The sequence below is a fragment of the Apostichopus japonicus genome, chromosome 20 (assembly GCF_037975245.1).
Source record: "Apostichopus japonicus isolate 1M-3 chromosome 20, ASM3797524v1, whole genome shotgun sequence".
NCBI lineage: Eukaryota > Metazoa > Echinodermata > Holothuroidea > Aspidochirotida > Stichopodidae > Apostichopus > Apostichopus japonicus.
In genome coordinates this window covers 34862074-34883330 of record NC_092580.1, presented here as the reverse complement: position 1 = coordinate 34883330, position 21257 = coordinate 34862074, and the positions used below count along the sequence as shown (strand labels likewise).

At 40.2% G+C, this 21257-nt stretch overlaps 1 protein-coding gene across 2 annotated transcripts in view; it reads left to right on the top strand.

Annotated features, from left to right (window-relative positions):
* The window catches only part of LOC139961256 (gamma-tubulin complex component 6-like), a 90983-nt gene extending 69970 nt beyond the window's left edge, over positions 1–21013 (top strand). For both annotated transcript variants that reach the window (XM_071960340.1, XM_071960341.1), the window contains exons 21-29: positions 1536–1677; positions 4938–5094; positions 7826–7863; positions 8900–9032; positions 9917–9971; positions 10460–10559; positions 11333–11394; positions 16086–16282; positions 19534–21013. In XM_071960340.1, coding sequence (XP_071816441.1) covers positions 1536–1677; positions 4938–5094; positions 7826–7863; positions 8900–9032; positions 9917–9971; positions 10460–10559; positions 11333–11394; positions 16086–16282; positions 19534–19628 — 979 coding nt within the window. In that variant the 3' untranslated portion in view covers positions 19629–21013. The remainder of the gene's footprint in view (positions 1–1535; positions 1678–4937; positions 5095–7825; positions 7864–8899; positions 9033–9916; positions 9972–10459; positions 10560–11332; positions 11395–16085; positions 16283–19533) is intronic.
* Positions 21014–21257: the final 244 nt, after the last annotated feature.

The following is a 21257-nucleotide window of genomic DNA, read 5'->3' as shown; positions in this document are numbered from 1 at the left end:
CACTACTGACTGAAAAATCCAAACTAATCAATTATTCAGAATCCAGGCTCATTACCTGTTGAAAGTCAAAGCCCATTACTTAATGAAACTTCCAAGTCCATATACTAGTTGAAACTAGTGAACCCCATACCCATTTTTCTCTGGATGCAATGTTAAGTCCTTTACTTGTTAAAACTTCAAGCCCATTACTGGATGTAACTTCAAGCCCATTACTGGATGTAACTTCAAGCCCATTACTGGATGAAACTTTAAGCCCATTACTGGATGAAACTTCAAGCCCATTACTGGATGAAACTTCAAGCCCATTACTGGATGAAACTTCAAGCCCATGACTGGATGTAACTTCAAGCCCATTACTGGATGAAACTTCAAGCCCATGACTGGATGTAACTTCAAGCCCATGACTGGATGTAACTTCAAGCCCATTACTGGATGAAACTTCAAGCCCATGACTGGATGAAACTTTAAGCCCATTACTGGATGAAACTTTAAGCCCATTACTGGATGAAACTTTAAGCCCATTACTGGATGAAACTTCAAGCCCATTACTGGATGAAACTTCAAGCCCATTACTGGATGAAACTTCAAGCCCATGACTGGATGTAACTTCAAGCCCATTACTGGATGAAACTTCAAGCCCATTACTGGATGAAACTTTAAGCCCATTACTGGATGAAACTTCAAGCCCATTACTGGATGAAACTTCAAGCCCATGACTGGATGTAACTTCAAGCCCATTACTGGATGAAACTTCAAGCCCATTACTGGATGAAACTTCAAGCCCATTACTGGATGAAACTTCAAGCCCATTACTGGATGTAACTTCAAGCCCATTACTGGATGAAACTTTAAGCCCATTACTGGATGAAACTTCAAGCCCATTACTGGATGAAACTTCAAGCCCATTACTGGATGAAACTTCAAGCCCATGACTGGATGTAACTTCAAGCCCATTACTGGATGAAACTTCAAGCCCATTACTGGATGAAACTTTAAGCCCATTACTGGATGTAACTTCAAGCCCATTACTGGATGAAACTTCAAGCCCATTACTGGATGAAACTTCAAGCCCATTACTGGATGAAACTTCAAGCCCATTACTGGATGAAACTTCAAGCCCATTACTGGATGAAACTTCAAGCCCATGACTGGATGTAACTTCAAGCCCATTACTGGATGAAACTTCAAGCCCATTACTGGATGAAACTTCAAGCCCATTACTGGATGAAACTTTAAGCCCATTACTGGATGTAACTTCAGGCCCATTACTGGATGAAACTTTAAGCTCATGACTGGTTAAAAATCCATGCCCGTTTCTGGATGAAATTTCAAGCCTTGTACTGGTTGGAAGTCAAAGCTCATTACCATTTGGAAATTCATGCACTTTACTGGTTGAAAGTCCAATCAGCAGATTTATATCGTAATGAATCAATGTCTGTTTGGGATATCTGATATAATAATTTGATTAATATCTTTCCTTACTCCAGCCAGTGATGCCTCATATAAGGTCTGATTTCCTTCTGTTTCATTTTTAGGGTCAAGATTGTGAATGAGAGCATTCTGGATTACTTCCATGTTGAGTTGAATATTGGCAACCACTTTCAAAACTTAAGAAGATATTTATTTTTGGAAGGTGGAGAGTTTGGGCAATGCCTGTGTGATGAGATGTTTGATAAGGTATGTGTTATTGGTGTTTATTAATGTAATATATTAAGAATTTAATATAATGATTGTGGGATCTCCAAACACTGCTAGATTTCTAGGTTGCTGCCACCATATGAATGTAACAGTGGAAACACTGTGATATTCCTCTTCTTGTATTGATAAAGCATTTGTTAAACATCACAAAGTTAACTAGTGAGCTAATGATAAGAGACTTGTGTATTTTGTTCGAATATCCAAATAACTGATTGGTTTAGGTGATTCATCGATATAAGTTACATGATTAAAGTGCCAAATTAGTGTATTACACTACAGTGATATTTGCATTTAGTCTGAATATACATTAATAAATGGTAAAATTTGTACATATTTTGTTGATGTTGTTGCTTAGAATTTCCAATCTTAGCTTGCTATAATTTGTTACCAACACTTTGTGCAGCTTCATAAGTCCCTTCATATGGTTTGCAGGCTTAGAGAATAACATTTCAGTATACTTAACCTCATCCATGAATATTTTGGTTGTGAAAACACAAATTCACTTTCAGAGTGATAGTGAGAGTGTTAGGGACCTGCAAATCCTCAGCAGTGTGTTCTTAACAGTTAGTCATGATAGTGTTGTGATAGTGAGAGCGTTTTGGGACCTGCATCTTCAGTAGTGTGTTATTAACAGTTAGCCATGATAGTGTTGTGATAGTGAGAGTGTTTAGGGACCTGCATATCCTCAGCAGTGTGTTATTAACAGTTAGCCATGATAGTGTTGTGATAGTGAGAGTGTTTAGGGACCTGCATATCCTCAGCAGTGTGATATTAACAGTTAGCCATGATAGTGTTGTGATAGTGTTTAGGGACCTGCATCCTCAGCAGTGTGATATTAACAGTTAGCCATGATAGTGTTGTGATAGTGAGAGTGTTTAGGGACCTGCATATCCTCAGCAGTGTGTTATTAACAGTTAGCCATGATAGTGTTGTGATAGTGAGAGTGTTTATGGACCTGAATATCCTCAGCAGTGTGTTATTAACAGTTAGCCATGATAGTGTTGTGATAGTGTTTAGGGACCTGCATCCTCAGCAGTGTGATATTAACAGTTAGCCATGATAGTGTTGTGATAGTGTTTAGGGACCTGCATCCTCAGCAGTGTGATATTAACAGTTAGCCATGATAGTGTTGTGATAGTGAGAGTGTTTAGGGACCTGCATATCCTCAGCAGTGTGATATTAACAGTTAGCCATGATAGTGTTGTGATAGTGTTTAGGGACCTGCATCCTCAGCAGTGTGATATTAACAGTTAGCCATGATAGTGTTGTGATAGTGAGAGTGTTTAGGGACCTGCATATCCTCAGCAGTGTGTTATTAACAGTTAGCCATGATAGTGTTGTGATAGTGAGAGTGTTTAGGGACCTCCATATCCTCAGCAGTGTGTTATTAACAGTTAGCCATGATAGTGTTGTGATAGTGAGAGTGTTTAGGGACCTGCATACCCTCAGCAGTGTGTTATTAACAGTTAGCCATGATAGTGTTGTGATAGTGAGAGTGTTTATGGACCTGCATATCCTCAGCAGTGTGTTATTAACAGTTAGCCATGATAGTGTTGTGAGAGTGTTTAGGGACCTGAATATCCTCAGCAGTGTGTTATTAACAGTTAGTCATGATAGTGTTGTGATAGTGAGAGTGTTTAGGGACCTGCATACCCTCAGCAGTGTGTTATTAACAGTTAGCCATGATAGTGTTGTGATAGTGAGAGTGCTTAGGGACCTGTATATTCTCAGCAGGGTGATATTAACAGTTAGCCATGATAGTGTTGTGATAGTGAGAGTGTTTATGGACCTGAATATCCTCAGCAGTGTGTTATTAACAGTTAGCCATGATAGTGTTGTGATAGTGAGAGTGTTTAGGGACCTGCATACCCTCAGCAGTGTGTTATTAACAGTTAGCCATGATAGTGTTGTGATAGTGAGAGTGTTTATGGACCTGCATATCCTCAGCAGTGTGTTATTAACAGTTAGCCATGATAGTGTTGTGAGAGTGTTTAGGGACCTGAATATCCTCAGCAGTGTGTTATTAACAGTTAGTCATGATAGTGTTGTGATAGTGAGAGTGTTTAGGGACCTGCATACCCTCAGCAGTGTGTTATTAACAGTTAGCCATGATAGTGTTGTGATAGTGAGAGTGCTTAGGGACCTGTATATTCTCAGCAGTGTGATATTAACAGTTAGCCATGATAGTGTTGTGATAGTGAGAGTGTTTATGGACCTGCATATCCTCAGCAGTGTGTTATTAACAGTTAGCCATGATAGTGTTGTGATAGTGAGAGTGTTTAGGGACCTGCATACCCTCAGCAGTGTGTTATTAACAGTTAGCCATGATAGTGTTGTGATAGTGAGAGTGTTTAGGGACCTGCATATCCTCAGCAGTGTGTTATTAACAGTTAGCCATGATAGTGTTGTGATAGTGAGAGTGTTTAGGGACCTGCATATCCTCAGCAGTGTGATATTAACAGTTAGCCATGATAGTGTTGTGATAGTGTTTAGGGACCTGCATCCTCAGCAGTGTGATATTAACAGTTAGCCATGATAGTGTTGTGATAGTGAGAGTGTTTATGGACCTGCATATCCTCAGCAGTGTGTTATTAACAGTTAGCCATGATAGTGTTGTGATAGTGAGAGTTTTTAGGGACCTGAATATCCTCAGCAGTGTGTTATTAACAGTTAGCCATGATAGTGTTGTGATAGTGAGAGTGTTTATGGACCTGAATATCCTCAGCAGTGTGTTATTAACAGTTAGCCATGATAGTGTTGTGATAGTGAGAGTGTTTAGGGACCTGTATATCCTCAGCAGTGTGTTATTAACAGTTAGCCATGATAGTGTTGTGATAGTGAGAGTGTTTAGGGACCTGCATATCCTCAGCAGTGTGTTATTAACAGTTAGCCATGATAGTGTTGTGATAGTGAGAGTGTATGTGTTAGGGACCTGCATACCCTCAGCAGTGTGTTATTAACAGTTAGCCATGATAGTGTTGTGATAGTGAGAGTGTTTAGGGATCTGCATATCCTCAGCAGTGTGTTATTAACAGTTAGCCATGATAGTGTTGTGATAGTGAGAGTATTTTGGGACATGCATATCCTCAGCAGTGTGTTATTAACAGTTAGCTATGATAGTGTTGTGATAGTGAGAGTGTTAATCCAAGATTAACTATAGTTACTTCTGGCAGAGGTATTATCTGTCACTCCACCAGCTTTGGACCAATAATTATGATATTTTCTTCTTTACGTTACAGTTATCGTCTGTCGTTCATTTACACGAGTTGCTGTCCCCAATCTTTCTAAATCAAACTCTATCCCGAGCTGTAGACTATTCCAGCAGTGGATCTGATAATATTAATAGCATGCTAAGCTTTGTCTGCAAGTTCATTCCAAAGGTCTTCAAACCAAATGGTGAGTACTTTAGCATGCCTTTAATAGCAATGGTACTCAGGATATTATGTGACAGAATCATACCATAAGGTCCTACATGGACACACCTGTGATCGGTGCCTATCAAGTGTGGAAACCATGGGTTCTGGTAAGGACTCATTGCGCTGGTATATGAGGGATAAGTTAGTATTTGCTCCTAGTTAAAATAATCCTAGTGAACCTGCCAAGCAGTCTGTATTAAATAAGAAAACAGCCAGTTATGTTACAAAATGTTAGAAAATAAGAAAACAGGGTTGTGAAATCTGATTCAATTAACAGAAAGCTCTCCTCAGATGGTTGACCTTTGAGTTTGTTAAGGTAATGTTAGGTCATCTATCATCTACATCAGGTAGTCTTCATCAACCTTTTCCACTTCTCACACCCCTCAGCAATTGAAAAGAGCTTCTACACCCCTTTACCAGCAGTAGATGAATGCATTGCACATTAGGCATTGGGCTTCTGGAAGCCAATGCAATTTGGAGCAATGTAGGGCTAGTGACTGCTTTATGTCTCACACATTAGTCCCAATACAATACAGAGATTACATTTGTAACATTAGTAAAGTAATTATTCAATAACACACAAACTATGTGTTATTTTGGTCAGTTAGAGATGCTTGCCATTTGGGGAAGTTTTTACAGTTCTCTATATATCTGGCCAGAAATGGGTTCTTATGAAATACTGAATCAGTGTTTGATTTGTTAGTAAACAGTAAAGGGCTCTGGTGAGGCACTGTGATGTGGATTATTTTAATTGGGTGTAAGAGCTTGTGACAGATTCTGTCACAATCATCCATCAAGAGAAATTATTGAAAATTGTTGAATTTGCTCTTCCAGGAAATTTGTTGTTTATGGCTATAGATCAGCTAAGCTAAGGTTTGTTTGTGGCTATAAATCAGCTAATCTAAGGGTTGTTTATGGCTATAGATCAGCTAATATAAGGTTTGTTTATGGCTATAGATCAGCTAAGCTAAGGTTTGTTTGTGGCTATAGATCAGCTAATCTAAGGTTTGTTTGTGGCTATAGATCAGCTAAGGTTTGTTTGTGGCTATAGATCAGCTAATCTAAGGGATGTTTATGGCTATAGATCAGCTAATATAAGGTTTGTTTATGGCTATAGATCAGCTACTGTAATATAAGGTTTGTTTGTGGCTATAGATCAGCTAATATAAGGTTTGTTTATGGCTATAGATCAGCTTATCTAAGGGTTGTTTATGGCTATAGATCAGCTAATATAAGGTTTGTTTATTGGCTATAGATCAGCTAAAATAAGGTTTGTTTATGGCTATAGATGAGCTAATCTAAGGGTTGTTTATGGCTATAGATCAGCTAATCTAAGGTTTGTTTGTGGCTATAGATCAGCTAATATAAGGTTTTTTATGGCTATAGATCAGCTAAGGTTTGTTTGTGGCTATAGATCAGCTTATATAAGGTTGTTTATGGCTATAGATCAGCTAATATAAGGTTTGTTTATGGCTATAGATCAGCTAATATAAGGTTTGTTTGTGGCTATAGATCAGCTAATATAAGGGTTGTTTATGGCTATAGATCAGCTAATATAAGGTTTGTTTATGGCTATAGATCAGCTAATCTAAGGTTTGTTTATGGCTATAGATCAGCTAATCTAAGGTTTGTTTATGGCTATAGATCAGCTAATCTAAGGCTTGTTTGTGGCTTTAGATCAGCTAATCTAAGGTTTGTTTATGGCTATAGATCAGCTAATCTAAGGGTGGTTTATTGCTATAGATCAGCTAATATAAGGTTTGTTTATGGCTATAGATCAGCTAATCTAAGGTTTGTTTATGGCTATAGATCAGCTAATCTAAGGGTTGTTTATGGCTATAGATCAGCTAATATAAGGTTTGTTTGTGGCTATAGATCAGCTAATCTAAGGGTTGTTTATGGCTATAGATCAGCTAATATAAGGTTTTTTATGGCTATAGATCAGCTAAGGTTTGTTTGTGGCTATAGATCAGCTAATCTAAGGGTTGTTTATGGCTATAGATCAGCTAATATATGGTTTGTTTATGGCTATAGATCAGCTTATCTAAGGGTGGTTTATGGCTATAGATCAGCTAATATAAGGTTTGTTTATGGCTATAGATCAGCTAATCTAGGGGTTGTTTATGACTATAGATCAGCTTATCTAAGGGTTGTTTATGGCTATAGATCAGCTAATATAAGGTTTGTTTATGGCTATAGATCAGCTAATCTAAGGTTTGTTTGTGGCTATAGATCAGCTAATATAAGGTTTGTTTGTGGCTATAGATCAGCTAATATAAGGTTTGTTTATGGCTATTGATCAGCTAATATAAGGTTTGTTTATGGCTATAGATCAGCTAATCTAAGGTTTGTTTATGGCTTTAGATCAGCTAATCTAAGGTTTGTTTATGGCTATAGATCAGCTAATATAAGGTTTGTTTATGGCTATAGATCAGCTAATCTAAGGCTTGTTTGTGGTTTTTGTTTCATAGAATAGAAAATGGTTCTCCTACCAAAGTTACTCTTATTTCTGGTTTGATTGAAGTCTTTTCTTATGTCATCTAGGGATCATTTTTGCGATTGGTTGATACTGCATTGAATGTCTAGTACTGACCTCTCCCAAAAATGAGTGTCTGTCTAATAAACAGTTTAAAGGGTTCTGCACTGTTGCTCCAACTTAATCTCCTTTGCTTTACACTCCTTAAAAGTAAAAATTTGTTTGATTTTCACAGCAATTGATATCCTTGACTGTCTTGAGCTTAAATATAAGGTAAGAATGATCTATGTAACATTGTTTTTAACATATGCATAGAATAGTGTAAGGTGTAAATCATACAACAATCATTATATTTACATATTGAAGAAAGCTGTATTACAAACTAGTATTTTAGGAAAAACTAAAGTATTTCAGCAGAAGAACCAGATTGAAATTGTTGGAGGTCAAAGGTCATTTGCGGTCAACATTTAAGTGAAAGTCTGAAATCTTGTAAACATGATGACACAAGAAGTACATCTTTCTTAGGATGTAAACCCAGTTTGGTTAGTGCAAGCATCCTTTTGAAAGTGGTAGAGGTCAAAGGTCACATTAGGTCAACAGGCATCGAAGGCCCAAAACATTTTAAACATGATAACTCCAAAATGAAAGCTACAAGTAATCCGTGAATTCTACAATGCTATGATTTTTTTTTGGTGAACATAGTTTGGTCAAATTCAGTTCCATTTAGTTCTGTGAAGGGCTCCATATGTCTTCAACAAAACATACCTGGCATACATGTAATGAAATCTGCTTCAGAGTTCTTCAAACTCTTGCTTAAACCTGTACTTCAACCTCCTATCAGGTTCCACCCTCTGACTTTCAAGGGGTCAATATCTCAAATGTTGGAAAATTGGCTTAAGGGTCAAAGGTTATCTCAATTGGTCTCTAACTGGGCAATTTGTTTTGCAATTTATACCAGATGAATTTTCATTGTCAAAGTATTTCCCTGTGCCTGTTATTAATCTCATGTAGGCCCTCAGTCTATATAACAAATCTTAAATGGATATGCATTAGAAATTGGAATTAAATATTATGAGAATTAAATGGTTGATGCTTTTTCAACATCATAAATTGATCCCTGTTACCTTTCTTGCTGCATTAGACAGTAGAGTAATCCTCTCCATTTTGGTATGCACAAGTTCACCATTGAAGAGAAATGAGTTTTTAAGCTTGTACTCTTTGTTCATGCCTCAAGATCTTGGCTGCCATGGACCAGTCGGTTGAGTAACTGATAAGTAACTCAAAGAAATATTCTTGTTCTTCTCATCAGGTTGATTGGCCAAGCAATATTGTTATCACAGATGCTTGCCTTGCTGTATATAATAGGATCTTCCTTTTCTTGTTCAAACTGAAACGAACTGCCTGGGTACTGAGAGACATCCATCATCAACTAGACAGATGTGGTGAGACCTAAAAGTTAATCTTGTCAAGGATTATCTGTACTAGGAAAGACAGGTGTGGTGTGACCTTACAGTTAATCTTGTAACGGATTATCTGTAATAGGAAAGACAGGTTAACTAGACAGGTGTGGTGAGACCTTACAGTTAATCTTGTAAAGGATTATCTATAATAGGAAAGGCAGGTTAACTAGACAGGTGTGGTGAAACCTTAAAGTTAATCTTTTAAAGGATTATCTATAATAGGAAAGACAGGTTAACTAGACAGGTGTGGTGAAACCTTAAAGTTAATCTTGTAAAGGATTATCTGTACTAGGAAAGACAGGTGTGGTGGGACCTTACAGTTAATCTTGTAAAGGATTATCTTTAATAGGAAAGACAGGTTAACTAGACAGGTGTGGTGGGACCTTACAGTTAATCTTGTAAAGGATTATCTGTACTAGGAAAGACAGGTGTGGTTGGACCTTACAGTTAATCTTGTAAACGATTATCTTTAATAGGAAAGACAGGTTAACTAGACAGGTGTGGTGGGACCTTACAGTTAATCTTGTAAAGGATTATCTTTAATAGGAAAGACAGGTTAACTAGACAGGTGTGGTGAGACCTTACAGTTAATCTTGTAAAGGATTATCTGTAATAGGAAAGACAGGTCAACTAGACAGGTGTGGTGGGACCTTACAGTTAATCATGTAAAGGATTATCTGTAATAGGAAAGACAGGTTAACCAGACAGGTGTGGTGAGACCTTACAGTTAATCTTGTAAAGGATTATCTGTAATAGGAAAGACAGGTTAACTAGACAGGTGTGGTGGGACCTTACAGTTCATCTTGTAATGGAATTTAGGACATGAGCACTGTTGAATCTTAATGAACTTGTGTTTGTTTTTACAGCCAAGATACAGAATGCAGCCTCATCACACCAGTACCACCAGCTACAGTTATTCAGGTCAATTATTCTTTCCTTATTTTATAACAACAATGTTCTGTAGATGGCATAAACAAGCCAATCAATTGAGGGAGGTCTAAAATTAGGTTAATTCTGAAAATAATCCAAGTCAAAGTGACGTAAGGTCACAGTGGTTAATGAAAACCAAATCGTTTTAGATGTTAGATTTAGAATGACTCTATACATGTTAAACCATGATACATAATCACATCAGTAAATTTCTATCAGCATTAGAGAAATTACTAAGACCAGTCGTGTACACAGTTAAGATTATCAGTAGTAAATACTACTCCTCATATATCGTATGCAGAAATTATCTTTGAATTAGCTTGGATAGCTTCATTGATTTTGATATTGGATGCTCTCGGCCAGGCGTAATTACTAATTTGTCTTGTTCCCTTGGCACCTTCTCCATGATTTTGTTTTTGTCACAGCTATGGCTACAATTACCAACATTCTAATGTGTTTCTCTCACTTTTCATTTCTAGACACGAGATGCAGCATTTTGTGAGTGTAATGCAAAGTTACGTTGTCAACCAAGTCATTCACGTCAGCTGGGAAGAATTCAAACAGAATCTGAAACAAAATGTGAGAGAACTTTTATGTTTCTTTATACCAGCCTAGATTCTACTGAATTAGAAAGAGTGTATGCATTCATTATACCAGCCTGGATTCTGATCTATGTGAGAGAGTGTATGCATTCATTATACCAGCCTGGATTCTGATCTATGTGAGAGGGTGTATGCATTCATTATACCAGCCTGGATTCTGATCTATGTGAGAGAGTGTATGCATTCATTATACCAGCCTAGATTCTACTGAATTAGAAAGAGTGTATGCATTCATTATACGCCTGGATTCTGATCTATGTGAGAGGGTGTATACATTCTTTAAACCCGCCTGTTCTGCTGAATGTGTGAGAATGTATATATTCTTTATACCAGCCTGGACTCTGCTGAGTTAAAGGCAGTACATTCTTTACACCAGGCTGGATTCTGTTGAATGTGAGAGAGTATATACATCCTTTGTATTAGCCTGGATTCTGCTGAGTGTGAGAGAATGTACATACATTCTTTAACCAGTCTGGATTCTGATGAATGTGAGAGAGTTTAACCATGTTTTATACCAGCCTGGATTATGCTGAATGTGAGAGAGTGTATACATTCTTTAAACCAGCCTGGATTATGCTGAATGTGAGAGAGTGTATACATTATTTGTACCAATCTGGATTCTACTGAATGTGAGAGAATGTATGCATTCTTTATAACAGCCTGGATAATGCTGAATCTTTTATTTATAAGATTTTTATTCATTAACTGATGAAGCTTAAGATATTCAAAAATTACTGATTTATTTTACAGGTTCATAATCTTGATGACCTGAGGAGTCAACATGCTCGATATTTAGACAGCGCCATGCACAGGTAAGATCCTACCCATGAATACCACCTAGACAGTACCACACACAGGTAACAGCCTGTCCCTGAATACCACCTAGACAGTACCACACTCAGGTAACAGCCTGTCCCTGAATACCACCTAGACAGTACCACACACAGGAAACAGACTGTCCCTGAATACCACCTAGACAGTACCACACACAGGTAACAGCCTGTCCCTGAATACCACCTAGACAGTACCACACTCAGGTAACAGCCTGTCCCTGAATACCTCCTAGACAGTACCACACACAGGTAACAGACTGTCCCTGAATACCACCTAGACAGTACCACACACAGGTAACAGCCTGTCCCTGAATACCACCTAGACAGTACCACACACAGGTAACAGCCTGTCCCTGAATACCACCTAGACAGTACCACACACAGGTAACAGCCTGTCCCTGAATACCACCTAGACAGTACCACACTCAGGTAACAGACTGTCCCTGAATACCACCTAGACAGTACCACACACAGGTAACAGCCTGTCCCTGAATACCACCTAGACAGTACCACACTCAGGTAACAGACTGTCCCTGAATACCACCTAGACAGTACCACACTCAGGTAACAGCCTGTCCCTGAATACCACCTAGACAGTACCACACACAGGTAACAGCCTGTCCCTGAATACCACCTAGACAGTACCACACACAGGTAACAGCCTGTCCCTGAATACCACCTAGACAGTACCACACACAGGTAACAGCCTGTCCCTGAATACCTCCTAGACAGTACCACACAAAGGTAACAGACTGTCCCTGAATACCACCTAGACAGTACCACACACAGGTAACAGCCTGTCCCTGAATACCACCTAGACAGTACCACACACAGGTAACAGCCTGTCCCTGAATACCACCTAGACAGTACCACACAGGTAACAGACTGTCCCTGAATACCACCTAGACAGTACCACGCACAGGTAACAGCCTGTCCCTGAATACCACCTAGACAGTACCACACAAAGGTAACAGCCTGTCCCTGAATACCACCTAGACAGTACCACACACAGGTAACAGCCTGTCCCTGAATACCACCTAGACAGTACCACACACAGGTAACAGACTGTCCCTGAATACCACCTAGACAGTACCACACACAGGTAACAGACTGTCCCTGAATACCACCTAGACAGTACCACACACAGGTAACAGACTGTCCCTGAATACCTCCTAGACAGTACCACACAAAGGTAACAGACTGTCCCTGAATACCACCTAGACAGTACCACACACAGGTAACAGCCTGTCCCTGAATACCTCCTAGACAGTACCACACAAAGGTAACAGACTGTCCCTGAATACCACCTAGACAGTACCACACACAGGTAACAGACTGTCCCTGAATACCACCTAGACAGTACCACACACAGATAACAGACACTCCCTGAATACCACCACCTAGACAGTACCACACACAGGTAACAGACTGTCCCTGAATACCACCTAGACAGTACCACACACAGGAAACAGACTGTCCCTGAATACCACCTAGACAGTACCACACACAGGTAATAGCCTGTCCCTGAATACCACCTAGACAGTACCACACACAGGTAACAGCCTGTCCCTGAATACCACCTAGACAGTACCACACACAGATAACAGACACTCCCTGAATACCACCACCTAGACAGTACCACACACAGGTAACAGACTGTCCCTGAATACCACCTAGACAGTACCACACTCAGGTAACAGACTGTCCCTGAATACCACCTAGACAGTACCACACACAGGTAACAGACTGTCCCTGATTACCACCTAGACACTACCACACTCAGGTAACAGACTGTCCCTGAATACCACCACCTAGACAGTACCACACACAGGTAACAGCCTGTCCCTGAATACCACCTAGACAGTACCACACACAGGTAACAGACTGTCCCTGAATACCACCACCTAGACAGTACCACACACAGGTAACAGACTGTCCCTGAATACCACCTAGACAGTACCACACTCAGGTAACAGCCTGTCCCTGAATACCACCTAGACAGTACCACACTCAGGTAACATCCTGTCCCTGAATACCACCTAGACAGTACCACACACAGGTAACAGACTGTCCCTGAATACCACCTAGACACTACCACACTCAGGTAACAGACTGTCCCTGAATACCACCTAGACAGTACCACACACAGGTAACAGACTGTCCCTGAATACCACCTAGACAGTACCACACACAGGTAACAGCCTGTCCCTGAATACCACCTAGACACTACCACACTCAGGTAACATCCTGTCCCTGAATACCACCTAGACAGTACCACAAACAGGTAACATCCTGTCCCTGAATACCACCTAGACACTACCACACTCAGGTAACAGACTGTCCCTGAATACCACCTAGACAGTACCACACACAGGTAACAGCCTGTCCCTGAATACCACCTAGACAGTACCACACACAGGTAACAGACTGTCCCTGAATACCACCTAGACAATACCACACACAGATAACAGACTGTCCCTGATTACCACCTAGACAGTACCACACACAGGAAACATCCTGTCCCTGAATACCACCTAGACACTACCACACACAGGTAACAGCCTGTCCCTGAATACCACATACACAGTAACACACTCAGGTAACAGACTGTCCCTGAATACCACCTAGACAGTACCACACACAGGTAACAGCCTGTCCCTGAATACCACCTAGACACTACCACACTCAGGTAACAGACTGTCCCTGAATACCACCTAGACAGTACCACACACAGGTAACAGACTGTCCCTGAATACCACTCAGACAGTACCACACACAGGTAACAGACTGTCCCTGAATACCACCTAGACAGTACCACACTCAGGTAACAGACTGTCCCTGAATACCACCTAGACAGTACCACACTCAGGTAACAGACTGTCCCTGAATACCACACCACCTAGACAGTACCACACTCAGGTAACAGACTGTCCCTGAATACCACCTAGACAGTACCACACACAGGTAACAGCCTGTCCCTGAATACCACCTAGACACTACCACACTCAGGTAACAGACTGTCCCTGAATACCACCTAGACAGTACCACACACAGGTAACAGACTGTCCCTGAATACCACCTAGACAGTACCACACACAGGTAACAGCCTGTCCCTGAATACCACCTAGACACTACCACACTCAGGTAACATCCTGTCCCTGAATACCACCTAGACAGTACCACACACAGGTAACATCCTGTCCCTGAATACCACCTAGACACTACCACACACAGATAACAGACTGTCCCTGATTACCACCTAGACAGTACCACACACAGGAAACATCCTGTCCCTGAATACCACCTAGACAGTACCACACACAGGTAACAGCCTGTCCCTGAATACCACATAGACAGTAACACACTCAGGTAACAGACTGTCCCTGAATACCACCTAGACAGTACCACACACAGGTAACAGCCTGTCCCTGAATACCACCTAGACACTACCACACTCAGGTAACAGACTGTCCCTGAATACCACCTAGACAGTACCACACACAGGTAACAGACTGTCCCTGAATACCACTCAGACAGTACCACACACAGGTAACAGACTGTCCCTGAATACCACCTAGACAGTACCACACTCAGGTAACAGACTGTCCCTGAATACCACCTAGACAGTACCACACTCAGGTAACAGACTGTCCCTGAATACCACCTAGACAGTACCACACTCAGGTAACAGCCTGTCCCTGAATACCACCTAGACAGTACCACACACAGGTAACAGCCTGTCCCTGAATACCACCTAGACAGTACCACACTCAGGTAACAGACTGTCCCTGAATACCACCTAGACAGTACCACACACAGGTAACAGCCTGTCCCTGAATACCACCTAGACAGTACCACACACAGGTAACAGCCTGTCCCTGAATACCACCTAGACAGTACCACACACAGGTAACAGACTGTCCCTGAATACCACCTAGACAGTACCACACACAGGTAACAGACTGTCCCTGAATACCACCTAGACAGTACCACACACAGGTTACAGCCTGTCCCTGAATACCACCTAGACAGTACCACACACAGGTAACAGCCTGTCCCTGAATACCACCTAGACAGTACCACACACAGGTAACAGACTGTCCCTGAATACCACCTAGACAGTACCACACACAGGTAACAGCCTGTCCCTGAATACCACCTAGACAGTACCACACACAGGTAACAGACTGTCCCTGAATACCACCTAGACAGTACCACACACAGGTAACAGACTGTCCCTGAATACCACCTAGACAGTACCACACACAGGTAACAGACTGTCCATGAATACCACCTAGACAGTACCACACACAGGTAACAGCCTGTCCCTGAATACCACCTAGACAGTACCACACACAGGTAACAGCCTGTCCCTGAATACCACCTAGACAGTACCACACACAGGTAACAGCCTCTTCCGGACTGCTACTTAGACGTTCCAAACATAGAACAACATTAGATTTTAATTTTTCACATTTCCTGGGGCAGGAAATATTAAAATGTGAGATCTTTGCCACTCTTAGCAGATAATAAACACTTGTTTTGGCTATCAAAGTAGAAATTCTTTAAATATTAAAATTAAAAAATATATTCTAATGAACTAACTTTCCAATTGGTTGTGAAGAAATTAAAATTCACACAATTTGGTGTATGTCTGTTTATGTTTACAGATGTTTACTAAACAAGAAAGCATCTCCAGTCATGAAGGTGATTACTGATATTCTTAGTTTGGTCCTTAAAGTTCGAAGTCAGCTGATGTCAGAGCGATGGAGAGAGACTATGAATGGAGAGTCATATCATCCAAACTTTGCAAACATGAAGAAGTCTTATGCTGCCTTCAAGGATTACTCACAGTTCCTCTTTAAAGGTTTGTATTTAAACCGCAGTTGAAGTCTTATCAAGGTTAAATCACAGTTCCTCTTTAAAGGTTTGTAGTTTAACTAGAGTTTATTAGTGAATACAGTTGTACATTATAAGGAAATTTCAGCACAACTGTCTCTTCATAAGTAGATATCAAAGCTCTACAAACAGAGCATTATTCTGAGATTTTACAGTAAAACAAAGTTTCTTCAATCTGTAGCCTCTACTGATGATCTCCTCATTGTTTCTTGGTCTAATTGTAGTCCTTTCACCATCCCTCCTCATTCATCTCAATGTCTTTTGTCTTATCTTCACACAGTCCTTTCACCATCCTGACCCTCATTCATCTCAATGTCTGTTGTCATATCTTCACACAGTCCTTTCACCATCCCTCCTCATTCATCTCAATGTCTTTTGTCTTATCTTCACACAGTCCTTTCACCATCCTGACCCTCATTCATCTCAATGTCTGTTGTCATATCTTCACACAGTCCTTTCACCATCCCTCCTCATTCATCTCAATGTCTTTTGTCTTATCTTCACACAGTCCTTTCACCATCCTGACCCTCATTCATCTCAATGTCTTTTGTCATATCTTCACACAGTCCTTTCACCATCCCTCCTCATTCATCTCAATGTCTTTTGTCTTATCTTCACACAGTCCTTTCACCATCCTGACCCTCATTCATCTCAATGTCTGTTGTCATATCTTCACACAGTCCTTTCACCATCCCTCCTCATTCATCTCAATGTCTTTTGTCTTATCTTCACACAGTCCTTTCACCATCCTGACCCTCATTCATCTCAATGTCTGTTGTCATATCTTCACACAGTCCTTTCACCATCCCTCCTCATTCATCTCAATGTCTTTTGTCTTATCTTCACACAGTCCTTTCACCATCCTGACCCTCATTCATCTCAATGTCTTTTGTCATATCTTCACACGGTCCTTTCACCATCCTGACCCTCATTCATCTCAATGTCTTTTGTCTTATCTTCACACAGTCCTTTCACCATCCTGACCCTCATTCATCTCAATGTCTTTTGTCATATCTTCACACAGTCCTTTCACCATTCTGACCCTCTTTCATCTCAATGTCTCTTGTCATATCTTCACACAATCCTTTCACCATCCTGACCCTCATTCATCTCAATGTCTTTTGTCTTGTCTTCACACAGTTCTTTCACCATCCTGACCCTCATTCATCTCAATGTCTTTTGTCATATCTTCACACAGTCCTTTCACCATCCTGACCCTCATTCATCTCAATGTCTTTTGTCTTATCTTCACACAGTCCTTTCACCATCCTGACCCTCATTCATCTCAGTGTCTATTGTCATATCTTCACGCAGTCCTTTCACCATCCTGACCCTCATTCATCTCAATGTTTTTTGTCTTATCTTCACACAGTCCTTTCACCATCCTGACCCTCATTCATCTCAATGTCTCTTGTCATATCTTCACACAATCCTTTCACCATCCTGACCCTCATTCATCTCAATGTCTTTTGTCTTGTCTTCACACAGTTCTTTCACCATCCTGACCCTCATTCATCTCAATGTCTTTTGTCATATCTTCACACAGTTCTTTCACCATCCTGACCCTCATTCATCTCAATGTCTTTTGTCTTATCTTCACACAGTCCTTTCACCATCCTGACCCTCATTCATCTCAATGTCTTTTGTCTTATCTTCACACAGTCCTTTCACCATCCTGACCCTCATTCATCTCAGTGTCTATTGTCATATCTTCACGCAGTCCTTTCACCATCCTGACCCTCATTCATCTCAATGTTTTTTGTCTTATCTTCACACAGTCCTTTCACCATCCTGACCCTCATTCATCTCAATGTCTTTTGTCATATCTTCACACAGTCCTTTCACCATCCTGACCCTCATTCATCTCAATGTCTTTTGTCATATCTTCACACAGTCCTTTCACCATCCCTCCTCATTCATCTCAATGTCTGTTGTCATATCTTCACACAGTCCCTTCACCATCCTGACCCTCATTCATCTCAATGTCTATTGTCATATCTTCACACAGTCCTTTCACCATCCTGACCCTCATTCATCTCAATGTCTTTTGTCATATCTTCACACAGTCCTTTCACCATCCTGACCCTCATTCATCTCAATGTCTTTTGTCATATCTTCACACAGTCCTTTCACCATCCTGACCCTCATTCATCTCAATGTCTTTTGTCATATCTTCACACAGTCCTTTCACCATCCTGACCCTCATTCATCTCAATGTCTTTTGTCATATCTTCACACAGTCCTTTCACCATCCTGACCCTCATTCATCTCAATGTCTGTTGTCATATCTTCACACAGTCCTTTCACCATCCTGACCCTCATTCATCTCAATGTCTTTTGTCATATCTTCACACAGTCCTTTCACCATCCTGACCCTCATTCATCTCAATGTCTTTTGTCATATCTTCACACAGTCCTTTCACCATCCTGACCCTCATTCATCTCAATGTCTTTTGTCATATCTTCACACAGTCCTTTCACCATCCTGACCCTCATTCATCTCAATGTCTTTTGTCATATCTTCACATGGTCCTTTCACCATCCTGACCCTCATTCATCTCAATGTCTGTTGTCATATCTTCACACAGTCCTTTCACCATCCTGACCCTCATTCATCTCAATGTCTTTTGTCATATCTTCACACAGTCCTTTCACCATCCTGACCCTCATTCATCTCAATGTCTTTTGTCATATCTTCACACAGTCCTTTCACCATCCTGACCCTCATTCATCTCAATGTCTGTTGTCATATCTTCACACAGTCCTTTCACCATCCTGACCCTCATTCATCTCAATGTCTGTTGTCATATCTTCACACAGTCCTTTCACCATCCTGACCCTCATTCATCTCAATGTCTCTTGTCATATCTTCACACAGTCCTTTCACCATCCTGACCCTCATTCATCTCAATGTCTGTTGTCATATCTTCACACAGTCCTTTCACCATCCTGACCCTCATTCATCTCAATGTCTGTTGTCATATCTTCACACAGTCCTTTCACCATCCTGACCCTCATTCATCTCAATGTCTGTTGTCATATCTTCACACAGCTGATTGATGTGTTTATTAACTGTACCAATAAACCATCTGTCTATGTGTTTCTAAATCTGGGTTATATTTTAACATTGTCAATATTCTATGCATCAGGGGAAACACTTGTAAGTTTATTAGTACATGTTGTAATGTAATGATAACCTATTGATGTGTTTCATTTCAGTGGTTACGAAGCTGGTTACTAGGGGTTACCAACCACATTTGGAAGAGTTTTTGATGCTACTGAATTTCAATGACTACTATAAAAACTCATCATGAAGTTACATTGTTGTGAGAACTTTATTCACTGTGGAGGATCAAAATTTATCACTTGGAGAGACACAGTACATAAACTTATGAAACACCTAGAACTAGAAGCATTATTGACAGTGGAAGAGAAATCGTTATCTGGAGAGGCACAGCATGGTCAGAGCTATAACCATGCAATCTTCATTACCTGGAGAGGCACAGCATGGTAAGAGCTATAACCATGCAATCCTCATTACCTGGAGAGGCACAGCATGGTCAGAGCTATAACCATGCAATCCTCATTACCTGGAGAGGTACAGTGTGTTAGGAGCTATAACCATGCAATCCTCATTACCTGGAGAGGTACAGTGTGTTAGGAGCTATAACCATGCAATCCTCATTACGTGGAGAGGTACAGCATGGTAAGAGCTTTAACCATGCAATCCTCATTACCTGGGGAGGCACAGCGTGGTAAGAGCTATAACAATAAATCAATGCATGAGCTTATGCAACACCTAGAACTAGAAGCATTATTGACAGTGGAAGAACAATCCTCATTACCTGGAGAGGCACATTGTGGTATAACCTATGCAACCTTTGCAATGATTGAAATGAACAACCTTGACAACTGGTAGCCTAAACTACACTGCAGTACTTTTAACAATCAACTAAGGATTCATAACTTGTCAGTTGTCAGTGCCAGAGAGCTATGATTTATCCATAAATCTATCTTGTATATAACCATTGACTTGATCCAAGCTACTTAATACTGTTCAGAAGCTGGTAGCATTAACTCTGTAAGAGAGGGGTACAAAGGGATTTTCAGTCTTCAGAATTGAGACAGTTTGAAATTGATTCCTAATTTAATAAGACTTTCACGTTAGTTTTAAAAATTCTACTCATACCCTGGAGTTCATGAATGAGCAAAAAATGCTAGCCAAGAAAAACATCAAAGGTTTTTTAGGGTTCTTACAAACAAAATAAAACAGTCTATGGGCCAAGGTGAAATTATTTGCAGGAACTTTTCTATATTTGTAGCAAAGATTGTTAATTGGTCCCTTCACAGTAAAGAGTGTTATGTCAGAGGGCACCTTCCATCCCTCCAATTAACTAGAGTAGTTGTTAACCCAACCAGTGTTGTGTTTTGTCATACTTCTGTTTGAGAGCCATATTTACCTGTATGCTCTTGTTGCTTTTTATATATTATCTGAGTGTTATGTACTCTTCATCACACTTGGTATTATCAGCTGAAATCAATTTATATTATTTCATTCATTTCTTATTGAATATTAAGCAAATTTCTGGGGTGTGGGAAGGGCTAGTAAATTATCATCTCTCCAATGTGCTATGATGTAAATAATCAATTGAGTTCATACATGTTGCAGTATAATGTGTAAATAAATAATAAGAAACTGCTCTGTTGATTTTGTTATTGTCTATGTGTGTGTTTCTCATGTTTTTTCATTCTGTCACAATGAAAGCTTCATGTCTTTAAGGAGAAGCAAGAATGGAACATTGATTTCATATTCTAGGATTGTGCTTGAATTACTTTTGCCTCATTGCAAGGTTAGGTCACAAGAACAAGTAAAAAACAAAGTACAAAGTTGTGAGGAGAACTCTTACAGCTGTCATGTTTTAATAGACTTACTAGAATGAAGT